Source organism: Pristis pectinata, chromosome 3 (assembly GCF_009764475.1).
Source record: "Pristis pectinata isolate sPriPec2 chromosome 3, sPriPec2.1.pri, whole genome shotgun sequence".
NCBI lineage: Eukaryota > Metazoa > Chordata > Chondrichthyes > Rhinopristiformes > Pristidae > Pristis > Pristis pectinata.
The window spans coordinates 75,130,082-75,155,290 of NC_067407.1; the positions used below are offsets into that span (position 1 = coordinate 75,130,082).

The 25,209-nt window shown below is 38.6% G+C and overlaps 1 protein-coding gene across 4 annotated transcripts in view; it reads left to right on the top strand.

The window, feature by feature from the left end:
- Positions 1–25,209, top strand: part of LOC127567951 (protein quaking) — a 428,171-nt gene that overhangs the window by 110,971 nt on the left and 291,991 nt on the right. For all 4 annotated transcript variants that reach the window (XM_052011188.1, XM_052011187.1, XM_052011190.1 and 1 more), the window contains exon 2: positions 8,226–8,368. In XM_052011188.1, the coding sequence (XP_051867148.1) occupies positions 8,226–8,368 (143 nt within the window). The remainder of the gene's footprint in view (positions 1–8,225; positions 8,369–25,209) is intronic.

A 25,209-nucleotide genomic window follows, 5' to 3' on the forward strand; every position in this document is an offset into this window, starting at 1 on the left:
GATTAAAAACAGCATTGCTCATGAATGCACTGTTTGTCCCACTGCCTAAGGACAAAAGACTGGCAGAATAAGCATCATGACAAATTTTTGGTGAGCAAAGCAGTTCATTTCTGATATATAAAGTTGATTTATGAGACCTTCACATGTATGATAATGCTTTACCCTGTTTGTTACTGAGTTAGTGTTTTAGGGGAAGATGTTGTCTCTGCTTTGTGGAAAATGAGTTCCATCGTTGTTCAGTTTTACAAGTTGGATGTATTTCTTTTTTAGAAACATTCTTCTTTATATGTGGTTAAGAAGCAGGATCAGTCTTTGAAGTAAACACAGAGTTCTTGACATCCTTATCAAATTAGTGTGGAAATGGGAACTGCTGTTCATTGTTCAGAATTTGGGGATTGCTGGTGAGGCCAGTGTTTATTCCTTATCCCTATTTGCTCTTGATATGGTGGTGTTGAGCCTCCTCTTTGAACCAGTGCAGTACTTCTAACAAAGCTACTCCTACATTGCTGCTGGGCAGGGATTTTGAAGGACTTAGATCCAGTTTCAGTGACAAGATGGTAATATTTCTGATTAGGACGGTATACAGCTTGGAAAAGAGCTTGCATGTGGTGGCGTTCCCATGCTTTTGCTAACCTTATCCTCTTGGTGGAAGACATTGAGAGTTTGTCAGGTTTGGCAGTGCAATTTTTAGATGGTACATATAGCAGCCACCATGTGTCCTCAATGGAAAAGTGTCAATTGAATAAGCAGCTTCAACCTCTATTGAGTGCTGCTTGGATTGTTGAAGCTGCACTCATCCAAGCAAGTTGGGAGTACTCCATGCTCTTTACTTGTGCTTTCTGGATGTTGGAAATTCTTTGGGATGTCAGGACAGAAAATGAGTCACTCACGATAGGATAAGTAGCTTCTGATCTATTCCTGTAGCTACAGTGTTTAGGAGGGTGATCTAGTTGAGTTTCTAGTCAATGGTGACCTTTCCAGGATGTTAATGGTCAGAAATTCAGCAGTGGTAATGTCAAATATAGGAGGTTAGAATCCATTTTCTTCAGAGAATCATCAAATGGTTACAGCTTGGATGAAGGCCATTTGAGTCAATGCCAAATCTATGCAAGAACAGTTTAGCTAGTCTATCTACCTGACCCTCTTCCCATAACCCTGCAAATTCTTTCTATTTAGATATTTTCCTAACTCCACTTGAACTCTATAATGGATCTGGCTAGGCACTGCATTCTAGAACCTAATTACTCTGCAAAAATATCTTTCCTCCTTTGATATGGTTGTTGCCACTTTTTTCAGGTCATCAGCCCATGCCCATGATCAGCTTCATTTTCTGAGGAGTCGCGAATGAAATTGAACTTAACACGATCATCAGTGAATTTTCCCATTTCTGACTCTGTGATGGAAGGTAGATCATTGATGAAGCAACTGAGGATGGTTTTGCAAAGGACACTGCCTGAGGGATCCCAGAAGTAATGTACTTGGTGTTGGATAATTGACCTCCAGTCTTGTGTAAGGCAGACTTCAACAATTGAAATGCTTTCCCCTTGTTGCCTCTTGACTTCATTTTACCAGTGCTCCTTGGTCAACACTTGGTCAAATGCTGACATCTTCAAGAGGTGGTGCCTCAAGAAGGCGGCATCCGTCATTAAGGGCCCTCACCACCAGGGACATATACGCTTCACATTACTACCATCAGGGAGGAGGTACAGGAGCCTGAAGACCCACACTCAAAGTTTCAGGAACAGCTTCTTCCCCTCTGCCATCAGATTTCTGAATGGTCCATGAACCCGTGAACACTACCTCGTTATTCCTCTTTTGCACTATTTATTTTTGTAGATATTAATTTTGTAAAGATTAATTTTATTAATTTTTGTAATTTTTATGTCTTTTTGTCTAAAGACATAATGTTTTGCTACCGCAAAACAACAAATTTCACAGCATATGTCAGTGAAAATAATTCTGATTCTGATCTCTGGAATTCACTCCTTAGTCCATGTTTTGGCCAAGGGTGCAATGAGCTCTGGAGTTCGGTGGTCCTGGCAAAGCCCAGATTGTGCAGTTATCAGCAACTTATTGGTGACTATGTGATGCATGATAACACTGTAAATGACATCTTCTGTTAGGTCTCTGATAATTGAAAGTAGGAATTAGCCAGATTGGATTTGTCCAGTTTCTCCAACATGAGGCAATTTTCCCCAATGTCAGGTAAATACTAATATTGTTGCTGTTGCTGTACTGGTATAGTTTAGCATAGCTGATTCTGAAGCATAATTCTTCAATATTGCAGCTGGGAAATTGCCAAGTCCCATAGCCTTTTATGTATACAATGCTCTCAGCCATTTCTTGGTGTCCCATAAAGTGAATTGAATTGGCTGAACACTGGTTTTTGTGAGAGTCGAGATCTCAGGATCCGAGGCATTACAACTTGTAAAGTGTGGATGGATTTTTTCAGCATTAATTGTGTTTCTCACACAAGTTGTACTTGAATGAAATAAAATTATGTCCTTGACAGATTCTGGCACACTTAAAAATGGAGCGATTTGTGACAAATTATTTTCAAAAATTTTGTCTCCTCTTTGTATATCAAATCCTCATCTGGTTAGTTTGTACTGTCAAATGCAGTGTAGCTTTCACTGTTGTTTCCATGCAACCAACAGTGACTGCCATTCATTCATTTATTTATTTATTTATTTATTTCTGATGTTAGAATTGAGGAGTAAAGCTAATTTTTAGACACCTTTCAATGCATTTTAATTTAACATTTGGATCAAAATGATTTTTGAAATGGAATAAAGCTGCGGTTCAAAGGCCTGGTGATTATGATTTATCACTTGGCTTCCTTCTTATACATGGTACCTCAACTGACATTGTAAAATAACTACCTTGTAATTATTTGCGTCACCAATGCTTTTATAGTCAGTACACACAGACTTGCAGAGTTCTCGCATCAGGAAACCCTGATTCTGCAAACCATGCATAAAGCACAGTTCTGTCAAGATTTGTGGTATACCATATCAAAAGATTTTCTTATCAAACTTTTGTCTTGTACTTTGAATGTGAACATGTACTAACCTGCCACACATTGGAAAGGCCTCATTTGTATTGAAAATAAGCTGGATTTTTTGTTAGAGATCCCAACTGTTTTCTTAATTTTTCAGTTGATATATTTAATAGAATTTCTGAACTATTGTTTAATTATGTTCTGGGAATGAAATATCAGAACTTTGCTGTTGCAAGTGTCTGGATCTTAGGTATTCCATTCAGATCTACAGGCATTTAACCCTTTACGCTGCAATGAATCCTGGAGTTTCACATATAAACTGTGAAAGATGGATGCCCAGGACTTACTGATAGATTCGAAGGTGAGATCTGTAGAATTCCAGGATTGCACATGGAGTCAAATAGCAGAGTCCAGCCTTTCTGTAGGGTACTGCATTATGGTGGGGAATGCAACATCCCCACCGACTCTTGGGAACCCTTGGCCCATGACTGTTCAAAGTGGAAAAGGAGCATTTCAGATGGCATTGATAAATTTGGATCCATGCTTCAGCAGCACTCAGAAGCTGAGCACCACCTCACAAACTCTCCACACGTTTGTCCTGTCAAGTCTACAGTGTGGTCTGCATGGCATCATCAATCACTTCAGAACCAACAGAAATGGAGTTACAGAATCCAAGAACCCATTCATTTCAATGGAGATTGTAGAACAAAGGGTTAGGTTGCAAAGCTACTTTGTTAGTGTCTTTAATTACTTATGTGTTTTGGGTTTTTACTTAACTTTTTTTTAGACTTTTAATATTTTAACTTAATTAGTTGCCTTAACTTTAGTAATTTTTAAATGTTTCTGAATGCCCCACCCCAACCCTTGTCTTTGTCAAATGTTGACAGAAGCTTGTCAGGTGTGGGATCTCCTCTTAAAGCATAGGAAGCTCTGCCCCAGGAACATTTGACAGGCAGATAATAAAGTCTGACCAATTATCGTTGCATTTCCCTCTCTACTTTCAAAGGGGCTAATAGTTCTTTACTATAAACCAACCATAACTCTGCCATTGGTTCTGAAGATTGAGCGTGATTGGTGTTCAGGGGCCTGAACTTTGCATATTTTGATCAGATTATACATGAGAGTTTATTGCAATATTTCCTTTATTGAAGTATCCATTAATTAGGCAAATGACTCTATCAAATCCATGCCATAAATTAATAGATGAGTGTGAATAATTAGAAAATACATAGTGCATATTTTGACATATGAATTATGAGTTGGGATTGTCAAGAATTGTAGTATTGAAGAAAGTCAGGACATGGATATACTGTACTATAAATTTACACCACAATGACACAGCTTCTTGGAGCGATCTGGTACCTTACTATTCATTGTAGTCCTCAGAGTTATGCTGCTAATTGTGCAAAGATGAACTTCTAAAATAAGTTTGCAGTATTGACAAAGTACAGTATGATTTAAATCTACTGTGGTTATTCTTTCTTGCTTTTCTACCACTAATGTTATATAAGCACTTAGCAGGTCAGAATTTTGTTTGAACAGCTTATGCCAAAATGTAACAATAAACTTGAATAAAGATATTTGGCAAAATAATTTGAATTTAAAACTAGTACATTTAAATATTTTGAATATTAAGCCATCTTGCCAGGAGCATATGATGAGAATAACAGTGCGCACTCACCATTAAAAAGGGGGAATCTGATAGCAACATATTAAATGCATGTATCCACGAACTATAGTAATTGATTCCTTGCTCTTCTGTTGTGGCCCAATTAATGAATTGAAAGGAACTTAAAGACCAAGAAATTCATCTCTAGCCAGTACAAATTTTGGAGGGAGAGTACCACACACTGGTGAGACCATTAACACTACTGACTGGGCATGAATTTCCAGAGACAGCTATTTACAATGTTTGCTAACCTCTGTGGTCCTGAAAGAAATGTTGAAGATTTTTGATCTCTGATATTGTTACAAAATGCAATGTGTTTTAAAATTTAAAAAATTACTTTTTTAAACTTTGATTTAATACCTTCTTGCTTATTGTCTTGTCGATATACCAGTATTTATTTTGGTCCTGGTAAAATATTTAAAAAGTTCGGTAGAATATTTTACTACAAAAATACTGTAGATGCTGGAAACCTGAAATTAAAACAGAAAGTGCTGGAAATATTCAGCAGTTCTGGTAGCATCTGGTATTGGTATTGGTTTATTATTGTCACTTGTGCCGAGGTACAGTGAAAAGCTTGTCTTACAAACCGATCGTACAGGTCAATTCATTACACAGTGCAGTTACATTGAGTTAGTACAAAGTGCATTGATGTAGTACAGGTAAAAACAGTAACAGTACAGAGTAAAGTGTCACAGCTACAGAGAAAGTGCAGTGCAATAAGGTGCAAGGTCACAACAAGATAGATCATGAGGTCATAGTCCATCTTATTGTATAAAGGAACTATTCAATAGTCTTATCACAGTGGGGTAGAAGCTGTCCTTAAGTCTGGTGGTACGTGCCCTCAGGTACCTGTATCTTCTACCCGACGGAAGAGGAGAGAAGAGAGGATGTCCCGGGTGGGTGGGGTCTTTGATTATGCTGGCTGCTTCACCAAGACAACAAGAGGTGAAGACAGAGTCCAAGGAGGGGAGGCTGGTGTCCGTGATGTGCTGGGCTGTGTCCACAACTCTGTGCAGTTTCTTGCGGTCCTGGGCAGAGCAGTTTATCCAGATACGATGCTTTCTATGGTGCATCGGTAGAAGTTGGTGAGAGTCAAAGGGGACAAACCAAATTTCTTTAGCCTCCTGAGGAAGTAGAGGCGCTGGTGAGCTTTCTTGGCCGTGGCATCTACGTGATTTGACCAGGACAGGCTGTTGGTGATGTTCACTCCCAGGAACTTGAAGCTCTCAACCCTCTCGACCTCAGCACCATTGATGTAGACAGGTGCATGTAAACCGCCCCCTTTCCTGAAGTCAATGACCAGTTCTTTCGTTTTGTTGACATTGAGGGAAAGGTTGTTGCCATGACACCATTCCACTAAGCTCTCTATTTCCTTCCTGTACTCCGATCCATCGCAGTTTGAGATACAGCCTACAACAGTGGTATCATCTGCAAACTTGTAGATGGAGTTAGAGCAGAATCTGGCTACACAGTCATGAGTGTATAGGGAGTAGAGTAGAGGGCTGAGGATGCAGCCTTGTGGGGCACCAGTGTTGAGAATAATCGTGCCAGAGGTATTGCTGCCTATCCTCACTGATTGCAGTCTGTTTGTTAGAAAGTCAAGGATCCAGTTACAGAGGGAGGTGTTGAGTCCTAGGTCTCGGAGTTTGGTGACAAGCTTGCTTGGGATTATTGTATTGAAGGCGGAGCTGTAGTCAATAAACAATAATCTCATGTAGGTGTCTTTACTGTCCAGATGCTCCAGAGCTGAGTGTAGGGCCAGGGAGATGGCATCTGCTGTAGACCTGTTTCGGCGATAGGTGAATTGCAATGAGGAGAAAGAACAGAGTTGACATTTTAAGTTTGTTACTTATTGGCAACTTGTATGATGATATCAATGTAGCAGGACAACAGAAATGCCTCCCTCCACCTCCCCACTCCTCATTCCCCACCTGGTTGATTTCCAGCTACATCTGATGTTGCAGAAGTGGAAAAGAAGAAATCTAACAAATGTTGACTATGCCTCCCCATCCTACTGCTTTTCATTTTACCTATATCATTAAAAGTTAAGTATCATGGAACATCCATTTCTCAACCTCTGCAACTTTGTTTCGTAATGGCTGTTAGATTGCACCTATTTATTTCTGTTTGTGCCATTAATTCATGTATCTTGTTGGAAAATTTAATGTTAGACTAATTTCTTCCACTCCACTTAGTATGTTTTTCATACTGTATTTTGGGTTATAGGCAGTGCATTCTCCTCTTGCCCTTTCCAGCATAATGCATTGTTTTCTCGGAACTGACTGGTCTGTTGAACTTAAATGATCCTATTGCATTTATCCTTGAAATGTTTGCTGGCACACCGTCTTTGAAGCCAGGTCAGCCATAGTTTAGGAGGGAAAGAGTAAATATACAGCTGGAAATTTAGAGCTGGCCTAGGGGAAAAATTTCTTTTAAACAATTTGGATCAATAACGTAGTGTTGAACATTATTGCAGTGGAATTTTATTGATTTTTTGGCAACCATCAAGTACTAAGACCTAATATTTCTTAGACCTTTTCATATACACTACCACTTCTTTGCATATATTTTCCATATAAAAATATTGGCAGAATTTGGTTGTTTATGATAGGTAAGTTGGACATAGAATATATTGGACATTAAACTTTGCAAAGGATAGGGGCATGGACTTCCTGTGGATAATAAAAAAGCATGAATACCACTGATGCTGATGGCAATTCCTCCATGGTTATAACAACTTGAGCATAAGTTTTAGCTTGAAATTTTCAGCATGACAAAACAATCTGAAATATGGACCTCAACTCTGACAACAAACCTACCCAACATTCCCAGCTTCTGGCTGCATGCATGACCCTCATTCCAGCTGCAAATCTACCCACGTTCTTGACCCCAGGTGTTCCCACCCCAGACATTGGCTCTGAATGCACTCTCTCACTGGGTGTTACACTTAGAGGGATCTGGAAGAATGTGCAGTATTTACCAACACTTCCAGTAATACACAGCCAACCTGGTGAGCATGTGTATCTGTGAATAGAAAGTCAGAGGATAACAAAGCCTTAGTGTATTGCACAAGATGCAACACCAACAATGTGTCTTAATTGTTAATTGGGAATTGAGATATTTATACTGCAAAGGAGCAATTTGTATGAAGTATGAAAGTCTGATCTGCAAGTGAAATAAATCCTGTGCATATTATGAAAATACTTTCTACAACATCCTCTGTAATAAACTGCTTCTGTCATTTCTGCCCTTTCTTTCCTCTTCTTTCATATCCACTCTTGAGATAGAGAGTCAGGGAATGATCTAGCTCTATTGCTCTGAGAATTATTTAAAAAGTACCTAGTAAGTTTCCTTCCTGTGTGGAACCATCTAGTCGTCATGTAAGAGTAGGTTGCTGCATCCTGCCATAACAGAGAGCTATACCTCCCTCATATTGTCACCATGGCAGCCTTTCCAGAAAGATGCATTGTTTACTTTTTATTGTGAGAACTATTTTCAACTGTTTTTAAGATAAATACTTCGTAGGCTTGTCTTAACATCCCTTTTGTTCTGCAGAGATCAGCAGAGTGCGGAAAGATATGTACAACGACACATTAAATGGCAGCACAGAGAAAAGAAGTGCAGAATTACCAGATGGTGTGGGGCCTATTGTACAATTACAAGAGAAACTTTATGTGCCTGTTAAAGAATATCCAGATGTAAGTATAATGTTCATCTAAAAAAACAATCATGACACTATTCTGGTTATTATTGAAGCTATTTATAATGATTTGGAAGACCATTAGTTCTAATGTTTGTGATCATCCACAAAACCTCTATTTGTTGGTTTTCAACATGGTCTTCTCAGGGCAGTGCTGAACTGTGATGCCTGTTAAGAAAGCCAATACAGTACTTAGCTACTCACATTCATCCTTTGGACCACTCCCACCACTGTATCAACTTCCTTTCTCCCCCTGCTGCAACCACGAGTTACTGCCTGATCTCATTGTGAACCACTCCAGAAGAAGCTGCCTATCACATATCCCCAATCTGTAATCACTCTCTCTTTTCTGCTTTCCCTCCCCTTCCTTTTCTCCTTCATTCCACCCTCTCTCTCTAGCCTAGATCTTTCCCTCTATCTTTTTTTCCTATTTCTCCCTCTCTCTCTCCATCTGTGCCTCTGTCTATCTGACTGTAGATCTGACTCGATCCAATCGGGTGTTGGCTTGCATTCTTTACATTACTTTGAAATGAACTGGAGGAGTGTGTTGCAATAAGGCTCAGTCACCAACACCCTTAGCAACTGGCCAGGCAAAAGCTGAACATGCAGCTGTGTCCTTGCTCCTCTCACCCTGGAGTGTATCATACTGAAAAAGGTTACACTGCTCAGCAGTGAATGTAACTAAGAAATAGTAAAACTCTGATATCTGCTTCCAACTATTCCAATGTTTCAGCATCCGGCTGACCGGGTGCTGATTCCTGCACTTCCTTCCTCCCACTGGGGCCTTGGTTCCCTTGCTCCCCTTCACTTGCTGGGGCACCCATTCCTGCACTCCCTTCCCACTTTCTGAGACCCCAGTCCCTGCTCTCCATTCCACTCATTGGGGTCCTGGTTCTTATATTCCCTTCTACTCACTGGGGCCCCAGTTCCCCTCCATTTTTAAAATCAAAGGGACCCAGTTCCTGTGCTTCCTTCTACTCACAGGGGCCCTGGTTCCCTTACTACCTCTCCTGGGGCCCAGTTCCTGTGCACCTTTGAAACTCCAGGTGTTTCTATTTCCCCTGCTCCCTTAAAACTTGGGCCTCATTTTCTGCTCTTTCTTTAAACTTGTTTCTCTGGAAAATTCATTATTCTACTGTGTGATGTATAAAAAAGGAAATTAAAAGTGTGTTGGAATATTGCTGGAATAACATTGGATGTTCTGTAATATCTGCTAGTTGGGTACCGCCGAAAGCCTGAAGATTCTGGATTAGCAAAGTTTTAATGCATTTGATAATGTGCGACATAGTTGGCAATGGTGCAACAAAGGAAATTGAAATGGGCAAAGGGCTGGAATTGAACTCAATAGGCAGGGCAGGAGCAAAAGGGAATTGCAGATGCACAAAAGGCTGATATCACAGGAACTGAGGGAGAGAGAGAGAGAGGTGATTGAGGTATATGAGCAGGATTATATACATGTGAAATGACCATATGAGACAGCAAGTATTTGGATTATTTTGTCAGTTATGAGAAGCATAGACTGAGTTTATTTATGTGTTATTTGTGATGATGTTATTTATGACTGCTGTACTTATTGATGCTAGTGTGAAATAAATAACTATTTTTCTCTTTTAAATAGCTGTTCCATAAGATTGTAATCGTCTTTGTACTTTCAATTGTTATTGTAGCTAATATGTTAATTAAGCAGCAGTAATATGTGCTGCTCTATCTATTAGTCAAACATTTTTGAAACTGTATTATAGCTTGCCCCAGTTTTAATCGTTATTTATATTTTCTTTCCTACTGTTGGAATTGAACATTGACTCTTAAATATAAATGGTTCATCTACCTTGTAGCAATTAGATCAAGTTAAACTTAATTAAATTTTCACACTATCATTAGCAATTTTCTTCTTCCACAACCTTTTTCTGGCAACCTATTTTGTTTTCTGCCTTTTGAAGGCACCGTTCATATTGCTTTAACTTTCTCTTTTTCAGTTTAAAATTATATAAATCCAAGATGCGTTTTATAATAGATAATTAAGCAAGTAACTTGTAGTATAGCTCCTTAACATTAATGATGTTGCTGCCTGTGAGCCACAAATGCCCTGAGCTGTAATGGTTTGAAGAAGGTTCCAGCAGCAATGGCTTCTTAGCATAAATCTCTGGATAATGACAATACCCTATAATCTGTAGAATAGCCCTTCAATTAGTCCTGTAGAATAGTCCTTCAATTAGTCCTTTGACACTGGTTCTTGACAATTTAGCATAAATAATGAAAGCATTTATAACAGAAGAATTATAGCACAAACTTGCCAGGTATCTGAGGTTCTGTCTCTGCTCTAGCACTTCCTGTACATTCATTATGGTATTATCCACCTGACTGGTCTGTGATGAGCAAATTCCAGTAGCTATGCTCACCTTTGCAAATTTCCACTTGAAATCTTGCATCCCCATCACACTGTCAGCCACCTTGCAGTCATGGTTCCCCAAATCCCTCAGAGCCTCTTGCTTTCCTTATGTTCTTGGCATCTCCTGTGCAGTCAGTACTCCTTGCCCCCCCACTGCCCTTTGCTTCCCTTGTACCCTCTCATGACCTTCCCCCCTCCCTCTCCCCAAGTTCTTGGCATCCCTGAGGTTTCCTTACATTCTTGGTCTCCATCGTGCTCTGGGAGCCACTTGTGTTCCCCACACCCTTAACTTTCCCTTGCCTCCCTTATCCTCCTGGTCTCCCTTCATTCCTTTCATGCTGTCACTTCTGATTTCCTGCTTTCCTCCTTGATGCTTGCCTTTGGCCCTGGCCTTAAACTCTTAGACCCAGTCATCCACTCTAATCACTTGGCCTCCATTGACCCTATCACGTTCCTGCCCCCCACCACCACTATACCCCTTTGTCTTTACTTTTGTCCTCCGAACTGTCCACTAGGCCCTCCCTCGCACATCACCCTCACCTTCTCAGCCCTTCACTTCACTGGATCCCAACCTCCCTCACCCCTCTCATCCCACATTTTTTCATGTTTCTATTCACTGTTCCATATTTTTATTAACAAAGGTTACAGAGGGTTAGTCGTGTTTGAGTGAAGAATATGTTTCACCCATTCAGATGATTAGCTTGTTGGTAAAGCTTGATTAGTTCTGTCTGTAACCTTTAATTTGACAGTAAATAATATTGCTTAGAAATACTAGTGACATCCAGAGAGCTGCTGCAATCTGGAGATAATGTAGTTATTTAAAAGAAAAATATGATGGAACCCAGCAGAAAGAGCCCACTATTGGATTTTTCAAGCATGAAATAAGTTCCTTTTTATATTCTTTTACCCAACTGCAATATAATGCTGCTGTGCTTTTACTTAAGATCAGGCTTTCATGAAGGCAATGTGAAATGAAATATAAATCTGAGAGTTGTGATTATGCATGTGTCTTAGCAGTGCATTGATTTTTTTTTGTTTTACCTTTTGTATATTGAAAGTAGTACACTAAAAATGCTTTCTCAATTTTATGATGAAGTATCTTCAATGCTGCTTGGGAGTTCTGACTAATACTGATCTTTTCTGAAAAGAAAACATTTTTTACATTTAGATCCAATGGAAACTTTCTGTGGCATGAAGTAGAGCATGAGCTGTGGGGTGTTCAGGTGATAGGTGGAGGACTCAGACCATATTAGGAATGGTGTCAAGCTAGTTATGTTAGAGTGATATATTTGCAGAACTTTATGTCATCATTCAGCAAGTCCTACCACATATGAACCAAAGGCCATCTGATTATTGGAGTCAGATACTAACTTTTTATCTTGTTACCTGGTTGAAACTCAATTGAAGTACAGTGAAACCTATTAAAAGTACCCAGAGGACTGGTACTAGTTTTTGTTTATTAAGATCCCCCTATTTTCAAAATGGATAGATCCAGGCAAGCAGTCTATCCCACACATAGAATTGTTTCTCTGTCAGTTTCCTACTGGATAAAGTACAAACCTTTCCACAAAAGCTGTTCATTTTGCAAAGCCTACTGACACCTTGTTCAGACTAGTTTATACTGACCTCAAAGGAATTTGGGGGTAGAAAGGAAGAGGGTCCTAGCTCAGTGAATGTTTCATGTATAACAAACTTGCAAAGGCTGTATCCTGCGTTTTAAGTTGTAGGAAAGCTTTAAAGCAGGCAGGTTTACACAGTTTGCAAGTATCAGTCATTTTGAGGTACCTCTTGTGCATTTGCTATGTATGTCTTTTGGAAATCTTTAAAAGTTTTTAGCATGTTTTAATTTATTTTTATTAATAAAATTAAAAATCTATGCACAAGAAACAAAGAAAGAAATATCAAAGGTGGAAAAATATTAGAACAATAAAGTAAAGAACTGAGAGTAAATGAAAGTATAAACTAGTTCCTAAAGGGAGCTGGAAATCTTTTGATAGTGAGTCAAAATGTCAGCATTTTCCTGTATAACTCCCACCAAATCTGAATTCCTGCATGTAAAAGACTTGAATTTACATGCCATTTTCCTGATTCACTTCATGGAAAGCTTGGAGGCTGGTTTTTGTGCTAAAGACGTAAAGAACCATCCTACATTTAGCTTCTTCACTGTCGTGCTGTGTATTGTGAGAATCTTCACCTTATAAAGAGCCCTTGAGAGATGACAAGAGCAGAAGTGATTGGCACAGCTTAGTTCACTCAAAATATGTGGACTGTCTTTCAAAGCCAAAATTACAACAAAATGTTGTGCAAGATCCACATCTTTCCTACAAGATCCACAATTCAAATTTTGCAAAGTAGGATTAGGAATTACTTGCAGGATAATGCTCAGGACGATGCTGGTGATTTTGTAATTAACTCACTGGATTTACCACTTATGCTTCACCATCGCTTATGTCATTTCACAACCCCTTGCTTGCACCACATTGATCAAGTGAGGAGTAAGTGCACTTAGTTGATGCTTTATCTGTTACAAGCTTTTGAATGTAGTTCAGGTTACAAAATGTGTTTCTAGGAGGAAGAAAAAACCTTGAGGAGGGATGATGGAGTATGTGTGCATGTGCTTCTCTAAATTAACATCAATGGCAAATTTATGTAAATTGTTACTTGTAATGGTAGCTCTTGACAGCATGTGTTTTTCTGAATTTCAAATTCCTACAGGAAGTTAATTACCTTGCAATTAAACTAGTGACACAGAAAATGTGTTCTAAAGGTGAAATATAAAATGTTAAATTCTCCAAACACCAATGCTTTTAGGGAAAAGCAAAAATTTCATAAAAATGCCCTGGGAGGGGGAGTGGTTGGTGAAATGAGTAGAGTGTTGTGGAGGGAATGGCTGCTTTGGATTGCTGAAAGGGGAGGGGAAAGGACGGTGTGGCTGATAGTGGAAATATATTGAAGGTGTCTAAAATTAATTTGTTCTTCTCTCTCCATCAACCATTCTCCTCATCACAACACAAGAGACTACAGATGCTGTAATCTTGAGCAAAAAACAAACTGCTGGAGGAACTCAGCAGGTCAGGCAGCATCTCTGGAGGCAGAGAGTTGCAGATTTTTGACCCGAAATGTCGACAATCCCTCTGCCTCTGCAGATACTGCCTAACCCACTGAGTTCCTCCAGCAGTTTGATTTTTACTCCCCTCATGGCACTACCCATGCAATCTCTGGAGATGCAACATCTGCCCTTTTATCTCTTTCCTTCTCAACAAAGGGGCCTAAATATTCCTTCCAGCTGAAATAGCAATGTACTTTCACTTCAAGTCTAATGTATTGCAGTTGCTGCTCATGATGTAACCTGTATATTTCGTCAACTGAACGCAGATTGGGTGACTGGCTCAAAGGGTGATCTTGAGCTTTCAGTTGCCTTTCGCTTTAATTCTCCTTCCCACTCTCACTCTGACCTCTCTTCCAGCTCATCTTGAGGTAAAACACCTCATCTTCCATCTAAGCATAATAGTACTCTCAGGACTTAATATCAAATTCAACAATTTTACATAGCCAGCCTTCCCTGTTCGTATATCATAAACCAAATTTCCTCTCTCCACAGATGCTACCTGATCAGTGTGCTGTTTTAATTCAGATTTCCAGCAACTGCTGTGTTTACATCTCAGTTCCAGCATTTTGTTCTCTTTCTACTGCCCTCATTCATTTTTACTTACACCTCCTATAAGCACATCAGCTGTGATTAACAAGTGTCCATCACCCTCTCATAGACACCATCAACAGCATTTATGTCACCAATGATAATCTTGGTTTCCACCTTATCACAGACATTTCCTTTGTTCTATTCACACCTCCCCCTCTGCAACTTAAATCATGCTTGTTTTCTCTCTTCTCCAGTTCTAATGAAAAGTCACTGACCTCAAATGTTAACCCTGTTTCTCTTTCCACCGGTGATGCCTGATCTATTGACTATTTCCACCAAATCGTTTATGTTAGAGGTTGTTACTTCAACAGGTCGTATATCTATTTTGTAGAATTCAGAAAGACTGAATAAATCTGGGCTGTGAAATTTTAATCATGCAGGATTGAACTGGCTTTGTACAGAGGTTATAAAATCCATCACAAGTGAAAACGTCTTCTCTATGTTCACCATTATGAACTCTTCCGTAATTTAAGGACCTGTATCAGATCCACCCTTGGCCTTTTCTAGAAAGAGGTGTTATCAAAAATGCATTTGATAAAGTGGTCCACAAGTTGTTATGGTGCAAAATTATGACTCACAGAATTATTGACAATGTATTGGCATGAATGGCTGACAGAAAGCTGAGAGAAAGAATAAATGGTGAGATTGCTAAGGTGTGTCAAGTGGGTACTGAGGCTGCTTACTGGCTTTAGCTATGATTTGGCTGTGGGCACTGAGTGTATTTTACACAAGTTTGCTGATGATATAAACCTAGGTGCAAAATACACTGAGATGGATAAAGACTGCACAGAGATATAGACAGAGTAAGGGACTAGGCTGATTCATGTCTTTTGGAATATAATATGGAGAAAATGAAGTTATCAGCTATGGTAGGAAAACAGGTAAGTAGAATGCTATTAGAAATAGGGAAATATCAGTATTTCTCAGGACCTAAGCACACTACACATTATGCTTATTACATTACCATGAATTCTGTAAGTTCTAATAATGCATTCTAATAGTTGTATGATATTTATCAATGCCTTTTGAATTTTTTTTCCTAAAAAAATACCTAGGCACGTAATAAAGGTCTTTAAGAGGAGTTTGATAAGATCAACTTAGTGAAAATGTTTTCACTTATGGACTTTACAACCTCTTTACAAAGCCAATTCAGTCCTACAGACAACAAGTTGTATAGTTAGTATGTCACACAACAGCATTACCATCTTGAGCCTGATTAAAATTTCCTTTTGCATTGAATATAGGAAGTTAACATGAAGAAACTATAAGCAACTAGGGTAGCAAACACGTCACCGCCTTTAATGTCAAAAGTTTGGAATAGTCATTCCACTGCAGTTATATAGCTTGAGATCAACTCTGATGTACGATGCACAGTTTTAGTCTCCTTATCTGAGGATATACTTGGCCTTAGGATCAGGGCAATGAAAGTTCACTGAACTCATTCCTGGGTGGAGAGATTGTCCTACGATGAGAATTGATTTAACATTCCTTAAAGCCTGGAAGAACATTGGAGAATTTTTTTAATATACAGAGCACTTAACAGGGTTGATGCTGATACGATGTTTTCCCTAGCTAGGAATACTAGAACTAGGAATCCCAGTCCAGTTTGGACGATGAGGGATTTCATCACTCAAATAGTTGTGAATCTTGGAATTTTCTGAATTATCTTGTGTGTGCTCAAGGTTGATTGGTAGGCACTTGAATATTACTTGGAATAAGGGATATAGGGATTGTGTGGGAAAGTGGAATTGAGGTCAAAGACCTCTCATGATTTTATTGAATCATGAAGCAGGTTATAAAGGCAGAATTGTCTTTTATTCTTATGTTCTTGTGTTTTTATGCAAGAAAATCTGGAAAATGCTATGGATGAGGCTTGCATAGCTGAATAAATTGGGTGACAGTTTTCTCATTCTTATCAATCTATTGCTTGAAGATATTTTATTGCTTCTGCAGTAGTATTTCTGCTCTTCAAAACAACTTCTTTCCCCTTAAGTAAATAAACTTAAAATAGGGGATCCTGTTAGAGAAAGTGGTCAAAATATGGTAGAATTTTGAGATGGACAATTTCTGTTCGAGACCAATGTCTCGAAGTTGAATAAAACCAATTGTGTAGATATCAGGAGTGAATTAGAAAGTTAGGTTTAAAGGTCTGCCAATGTGAACATTTTAAAAAGGCTGCACATTATGGCAACACTGAGGCCAACCAGTGGGGTAAATCCTCTGTTAGTTGAAGTTGACAACCACATTACTGCATGACTGAGACCAATCTCATGCATGTCATTCATACCTTTGTACAATTCATTCATTAAGTATTTTATTGGAGAAAATACCCTGATTTCACTGGGGGGAAAATAAAATTGTAATAATTTTTACAGTCATGTAAAAGCATGTGACAAAAATAAACATGGGTCTCGAAAAAGCAGGGAACCAAGTAGGTGATAAATTCTTTGACACTTTTTTGAGGTTGTAACTAGCAGAAAAGGTAGTGGTGAACCAGCCGATGTGGTGTAATATGATTTGGAAGTGTCAAATATTTTCTTGAAAGAAAAATGTTTGTCATGTCCAATAGGCTTTTTAAGGATGTGATTAGCAGGTTAGATAAGGAGGGACCAGTTGATGTAGCATATTTGGATTTTCAGAAGGTATGTTTTTCTTGGTTGATAAAAACATGATCAATATACTCCATCCTTATTTTTCTTTTGGATAGAAAGCCTCTCATTTTTAGCTAATTTCCTCTTGAAGAACTCCAGCATCTAACTTCCAGTTCATCTCTGACTTTGGCTCTCTTCTGAATGCTGTCAGTTTTATTTGCAATAACTTGTTTAAGTTTTTAAAATTAAATCAAATTTGATGCAATTAAATGAAATGTTTTACTTTGGAGGCTGTACTCTGCATTAAAAACCTAAAAAGAAATGGCATTTAGTGTCAGGTCAACAAAATATCATGAATAATTATGACTGGATAACTCACAAATGTGTACATCCAATCTATGTAGTGAGTAAGTATTGTATTGTTTGGTGGGCCAGATTATTTCCTCTCTGCTATTGAAAAGTATATACAAAAATTAGGCAATCTTATGAATGTCTAACTTCAAATTCATGCACCAGTGGATATTAGCTTGCTATCAGCTGCTCCATAATTGTAAGCAAGTGAAAAGACTGTGAAATACCACTAGGGTTAATTAATATTGTGATTTTTTTTCCATATTTCACATTTTCGGTGGCCTTTTATAGGTGCACTTAAAACAAGTGGCTTGAAATAGTTTGCTGTAGAAGTGTTGTGACATTGTTTTAATTGAATGAAGCTGGAGAACTGGCATGATAAATCAACGGAATGAATTTATAATGAAATGCAAACCATGTTAACTGGGAAATTGGTTGCACTAGACAAAGCAGCTGCTGTGATTAATTTGTTTTCCTCAGTTGCCATGTAATCTATATAGGATAGAGAAGTGACCTTGTTTGTTCCTACAAGAAAACAGCATGAGGTCTTGGTGGTATGGCATGGGAGAGCTAATGTCAGTATTTTTGTTTGGGACAAAAGGTTTACTTTAGTAGTGTTTTACTCTAATATCAGAGCACATTTATAATGCTTTTTAAACAGTATAAATGACTGAAACAGCAATAAAATCATTAAAACCATTAATGTATGATGCATAGTTTAGGATTAAGTGTTGTGAGTGGTTGTTAAAATTGTAGCTGTGTGAGATTTTCTTTCAGAACTTTTTTTTAAACTCAACAGCCATTTTTTTCCTACTATTGATATGAGAAAGCTATTTGCAATTAAGGTTTCTATGTTTAAGTGCTGAAGCTTGCAAAAAGTAAATTGCCACAAATTAATCTATCACATCCTGTGCACTCAATGCATTAGTGAATTCCATCATTGCCCTATTCTTTACATTACAAAATTACCATAAGTAGACAGGCTTTAAAAATATTGCTGTTTCTCTTTGGTGCTACACAGAATATGAAAGAAGGGAATAGTTTAGCATAAATTTGCCTGATGAAGAAAGTTCATGAAAGTTCAGTTGGTGATAATGGTGAGTATGTTTTCACTTTGGTGATCAAGAAATTCCTTATTTTTGCTGAACATGGATAGCAGTTTTATACTCTTGTTAAGATATTATGGGTTTTCCCTTTTATCTATACATCATTCCTTGTTGCTAGTTGTGCACATTATGAGACTTGTTACCATCTGTGAAGTGAATTTTAGCAGATACCTTCTGCTTCCATTTACATTTACTTTACATGCCTTGCAATTTAACCTCCTTCACTCTGTACCATTGCTCTTTTGATGTATCTCTCCTGTCACCCTCACAAACTTTGTGCTCTCTCCTTCCAGTTCCCCCTCCCACTGCATCTTAAAAACTGTTTCATTTCCAACTTTTCTCAGTTGGAAGGTCATTGACCCAAAATCACAAATAAAAAGCACTGAATATGGGATATACTTACCAGATCAGTCAGCATCTGTGGAACAATAACCATTGCTAACATTTCAGGTTGATGGCTTTTCATCAGAACTGGGAAAAGCTAGAAATAAGACCAGTTTGAAATTGCAGAGAAAGTGGGGAGGAACAGAGAGAACAAAAGGGAAGGTCTGTGTTTGGGAAGAGATTTGGATAGATTCAATGATACGAGTGATGGTTGTACTGGCTGAAAGAGGGTGGTGTCCTCGGTGACTAACAAAAGTTGTGTCTCAGGAGGTGTAAATAGAAGGAAGTGAATGAAAACTCAAATAGCATTGAGGAAAGATGGGGGAAGCAAATCTGAATCCTAGAAATGTGAGATATAAAGCTGGAATGGCTGATTATCTGAAATTGCTGAAAGCAGTGTTGAATCCAGAAGGCCTCATGGAAGATGAGCTACTTTTTCTTGAGCTTATATTGATTGACCTTTTGAAGCAATGTAGGAAGCCAAAAGCAGAGTTCAGAGTGGCATGGAGAATGGAGTGCTTTGCCAATTGTTGTTTGTTTTTCCCAATGTAGAGAAGATCACATTGAGCACAAATGCAGTACACTAAATTGGAAGTAGAACAACTAAATTACTGCTTCACCTGCAAAGTGTGTTTGGGATTCTGGATGGCAGGAAGGGAAGGTGTAAAAGGGCAGGTATTGCATTTCTTGTACTAGCTTGGGAAGGTGCCATGAGAAGGGGAATGGGATGGAAGCAAAGTATCCAGGATGGAAAAGTCCATTCAGAATGCTAAAAGGGAAGGCAGGAGAAGATTTGTCTGGTGATGGCATCTTTTTGGAAGTGGCAGCATCACCACTTTTGTCATTGTGTTTCATGGTCTCCAGTCTAGACACACTTGAGTTCACTCTTGCCTTCTCCACCCCAGATTATTTGCATCTTAACCAAACCATGCCTATGTGATACTTCTGAATTTCAGAAATCCCTTCAGATTGGTAGAGGGAAACATGCATTCTGTGATGTTGCCCTCATATTGTCCATGAATATCATATTACTGCTCATTGTAATATTGGAGTATAGTTATGTTAGACTGTTAGATCTTAGCAGAAGTGAGGATCATTTAAGATGAATGATTTAGCTTTTTGTTGAGTAATTAAGGAACCATAGGACCCCATTCTTCTCCACGAGGACCCCATAGTGGCCACTTTCTATCTTTTTTTGCGTGGAGGCCAACCAATTTAATGTATTTTTTTGAAGCTTTCCTTTTCTTTGATGATACAGTCTGCTTCTTTTGCCTCAAACCCTACTCATCATCGTGAGGATTGCATCTGATTCTATGGATCCCAGTGTGGCCTGTTTTTTAGTGTATCTTTGGAGGGTGTTGCACTGGCTTTCTACTAAGCTGGAAAACTGGGAAAACTTGGCATTGGGAAGTCCTTCTCCTTATAATGGGTGAGTAGAGGGCTCACTGCTGGGATTTGATACAATTTCCACTCCAGTGGAAACATAGCTAATTATTGAGGAAATCTGGGACCAATGAATCACGCAACTTGTATTTATCTCATACAAAAGTAACGATTTTAAATAGATCAAGATGCTTTAAATATAGCTGTTTGAGGGTGATATGGTGGTACAGCAGTTAGTACCACTGTTTCAGCAACCTGGATTTGAGCCTGACCTTGTGTGTTGTGTGTGTGCAGTTTGCATGATTTCTCTGTGAATGTGTACATTTCTCTCAGGTGTTCTGGCTTCCTTCCACATCAAGGACTCAGTGGGCTGAAGGGCATGACTTCATGATTCTTTGACAAAGACATGCAGTAGATAATTGGCCACTTTAAACTACTGCAAATGTAGAACATAGAACATAGAACACCACAGCACAGTACAGGCCCTTCAGCCCACAATGTTGTGCTGACATTTTATCCTGCTCTAAGATCTATCTAACCCTCCCCTCCCACATAGCCCACTATCCTTCTATCATTCATGTGTCTATCTAAGAGTCTCTTAAATGTGTGTAGTTAAATGGCAAAAGGGAATCGATGGGCATGTGAGGGAGAATAAGTTACAGGGAAATAAAAGGGGAAACGGGACTGTTGAGATTCCTCTGCTTGGACCTGCATGGACCTAATGGGTTGAATGGCTGCCTTCTGTGTCATACAGGTAAGTTTATTCTTTCCACTCACCCACTTCAACTATATCTTGCATCCTTCACTCCTAGACTGCATCACGGTTATGTTTATTTCAGTCATTGTTCATAACTCCAAACTGAAAAGCTTTTGCAGAGTCTGTGTGGACATCGTATTGCTGTTGAATGTATGTGCAGTGATATTCTCAGCTATTGTCAATCTGGCCATTGTTTTATTTAGCATTAAGATTGTTCCACTAGTGTTTGACAACATCTGAGGGATGTTTCATCTATTTGTCTGATTTTGACATCATATTAAAAAGGTAACTATTAAATCAGAAAATGTTGTGATGGAGCTTTAAGTGTCAGTTTTCCCCAGTACATTAGCTTTTGAGAAAAAAGCATGCACAATATTTTACCACATAGGTTGCAGAAGTGCATGAATGAGGTAGTAGGAAAGGTGTGATCATTAAGTAAAACAATGAATTACCCAAATTTTTTAATGGTGACATCATTTTCAATATCAATTTTTCAGGCAGCATGAAACTCTGAATAACTGTTGAAAGTTGAAGTGCATGTTTTATTTTTACTAATTATTTGATACCAAAATTGAGAGGTTAAACCTTTCAGAAAAGTTTGAACAGGCTATGAAGAAGGTAGCTGAAGGCTGACATAATTAAGATATTTTGATGGGGCAGACCCAGAGAAGATATTTCCATTTGTTGGGAGACTAATATCAGGGCCCTAATAAGATCAGTTGAGAATTCGGGAGAAGCTTCTCTGTCTAGAGACCTGTTAAAATTTAAGACTTGATATTGTATGGAGTAGCGAATAACATTTTCATTGAAGGTAGATAAATATATGAGTGTGAATGGAATGAATGGCAATCTGGACAGAGCAAAATGAAGTGGGGATTGGGTAAAGGCTCATGAGATGTTAAATGGCAGCACACACCTGTTAGCCCTGCAGACTTTTTCTTTGCTGTGAACTCTATGTAGCTTGATTTATAGTTAAGCAAAATAATTACATAATCACTATATTAAGAAGCTTTCAGCTGATTGAAATTATTGTCGAAATTTTGTGCAATGGATAACATTGTGGCTACCAATCAGGCACAATTGCTGCAGCTGGTTTTCACATCAGTTGGAGAGATGCCCAAATTTATCAATTACCAAAGATCGGAATTATAATCTAGAATTACATCAAAATCAGCATGTTTTAGAATTTAGCATCATAATGAAATTGAGGTTTTTCTTCTCCATGAACAATACAGGCATTAAGGAAAGATCCTAAAAATGTGCTCATTAAGATTGCTGTAGGAACTAATAGTTCCAAAATGATCAAGCAGATTGTCCAGATTTATCAATTGAAGGAAATGTTTTGTGCAGTCATTTAACATGTTTGTGGAAAAATAAGGGGGAGGGGGAGGAATTTTGGATTCTGTCATGAAATTTGGGGAATGTTGAGACAGATATCTTTTTAGTTAAGGGTAACATGTGGAGACTTTTATTCAGAGGAGCAAAAGTCAGTGTTCTTATTCAATATTAAGAGCTTCTGCTGAGATCATGGAATATAGCCAGTGTCAATTATAATAGGTGAACTTCTGTTTTAAAGAAATTTTGGCTGGCTGATCAGAATTCGGGTGTAACATTAGAAAGGATTAAGCACTGAGGACTAAATGGGATGAAAAGCATGAGAGTAAGAAATAATATACTATTAGCTGGGAATAGACTGGGAGAAGATCTGAAAGTACTGTTAATGTGCATAATCATGCAATTCTTGGTATATAAATTTGATGAGCTGCAGGCTCAAATGACCACATGGGATTATAATATTGTGACAATAATTGAAATCTGGCTCAAAGTATGGGAGGATTGGATACTAAGTACCCCTAGATACATGATGTTGGAAAAGAGTGAAAAGACAAAGGCATCAAGGACAGAATCCATATGACTAAGATTAAAAGTAACACCCCTATTGGTATATTCTATACTCTGCATGGAGGAAGGGCAGGAAAATAATGTTAAAGGGAGATATCCAGGTATTGTAACATAGAATAATAGGCTAACAATAATTTAAAGGAAAAATGGGTTGAGAATTTCTGAAGTGTGTTCAGGAGAAATTTATCAGATTGTGCTCATGCCGGAATGAGAGGTGGCTTTGCTGGATCCAGTTCTGGGAAAAGTGATACCAAGTGAATCAAGTATCAGTGGTGGAACATTTAGGAAGCAGTGATCATGGCAACATATTCAGATTACCTATGGAAAAAGGAGGCAGGGCAGTCTGAAATAAAAATATTTCATTGCTTATAGGGTGTCAACTTCAGTGGGTTGAAAATGGATCTAGCCAAAGTAAATTAAAATGCAAGAAGATTAGGTACAATTATAACCAAACAAATGGTGGTCTTTGAAAATCAGATGGTTTGATTCAGCAAGTACATTTTCGCAAGAGCTTTGGGTGCAGGGACCGAAGATGGTCTTGACAGTCAAAGTTGACTTTATTGTCATATGCACAGGTGCATGTATGCACAGGTGCAATGAGAAACTTGCTTGCAGCAGCATCACAGGCACATAGCACCATATAAGCAGCATTCACAAGAAAAACATAGATGTAAATTATACACAATTTAAAAAAAAACACAATTAGAACAAAAAAAACAATTACAACAAAAAAACAAAGTCCATTTTAGTGCAAAGTGATCAGAGTAGCATAGTGTTGCTAAACAGTAGTGGTGATTAGGGTTTTGCTGGTTGGTTCAAGAACTGAATGCTTGAAGGGAAGTAGCCGTTCTTGAACCTGGTGGTGTGGGATTTCAGGCTTCTGTACCTCCTGTCCGATGGTAGCTGTGAAAAGGTGGCATGGCCCGGACGGTGCTGAAGAACCTTTGCATTCATGATTGTCAGTAAGTTGATGGTGTCCTGCGCACCTTTTATCCATCATCTATCTTTAGATCATGGGTTTTCTGCTGGATCTTGGCCTTCAGTACCTGTAGATCTTCTTTTTCTTGAAGACATAGTGAAACTTCCATTCATGTTTTGCATTTGCAGTTATTAAGCTTTTGGATCTCCTGGTCATTGTCATAAAGCCATTCCTGGTTTTACAAGAAAAAAAAATTAGAACAAACAAAACCACTTCATTTCCATTTTAGTGCAAAGTGATCAGAGTAGCAATAGTGTTGCTAAACTGTAGTGGTGATTAGGGTTTTGCTGGTTGTTCAAGAACCAAATGTTTGAAAGGAAATAGCTGTTCTTGAACCTGATGGTGTGGGACTTCACCAGATTGACAAGCCACATGTCTTTGCATAGATTTTGACAAGCCACATGTCTTTGCATAGATTTTTATTGTAGACTTCAGGGCTGCCCATACACTATGAACACTTTGTGGTTCCTGGTCACTGGAAGTCTTTAGGTTGTGAAATGCTGTTTAAGAAGAACTAACTTTGAAGGATCATTGAACTTCTTTCTTGTAGCAATGTTTCTATTGATGCAAGTGTTTTGGGTCGGGTACAATGGATCAATCAATGATCAGTAAAGCAAAAGTGATGCAGACATCCTTATGATCTCTTGTTAGGCCAGTAATGTTATCTAACAGGTGCCAGTGCCTGTACTGGGGCTGTTATGAGATCTTCTGCTTGTCTCTCTGATGAAGCAGAATCTTGGTTATGAGTTTTGCAGGCAGAAGGGATTAGTTTAATTAGGTGTCATTAGCTTAATTACTTTGGCACAACAACATGGGCCACAGGGCCTTTTCCTGTGCTGTACTGTTCTATGTTCCTTCCTTGTTAATTGTGCCTTTCTAGGGCTTTCTGTCTTTTCCACCCAGGCATAGTAGTTTGCCTCCCTTTGAGATGTGGACCAGGATATTTTCAAGATCTCGGTAGAAGTCTTTCTTATCCTCATCAGTGGCTTCCAAGGTTGGTTCTCTATTAGAGTGAGGTGAAGGATCATGAGGCATTCAGCAATCCCAAAGGGGTGTGGCTGAAAGGCCAGACTTGTTCATTCTTTATGTCAAAACCAATTACATGAAAACAGCATTCCTCTTCTGGTTTGGCTGTCGAGATGAAAGTGTACCGACCACCTTGTTCTTTGAGCTGATCACTTCTTGCCTTAACTCGGTGGTGATGTCATTGTCAAAACATCAGAATTCCCGAACTGTAGTAGCAGAGTAATGCTCTATTCTGTTGCTGTTGTACCCGGGAAAACCTTTGCTCGGGTAT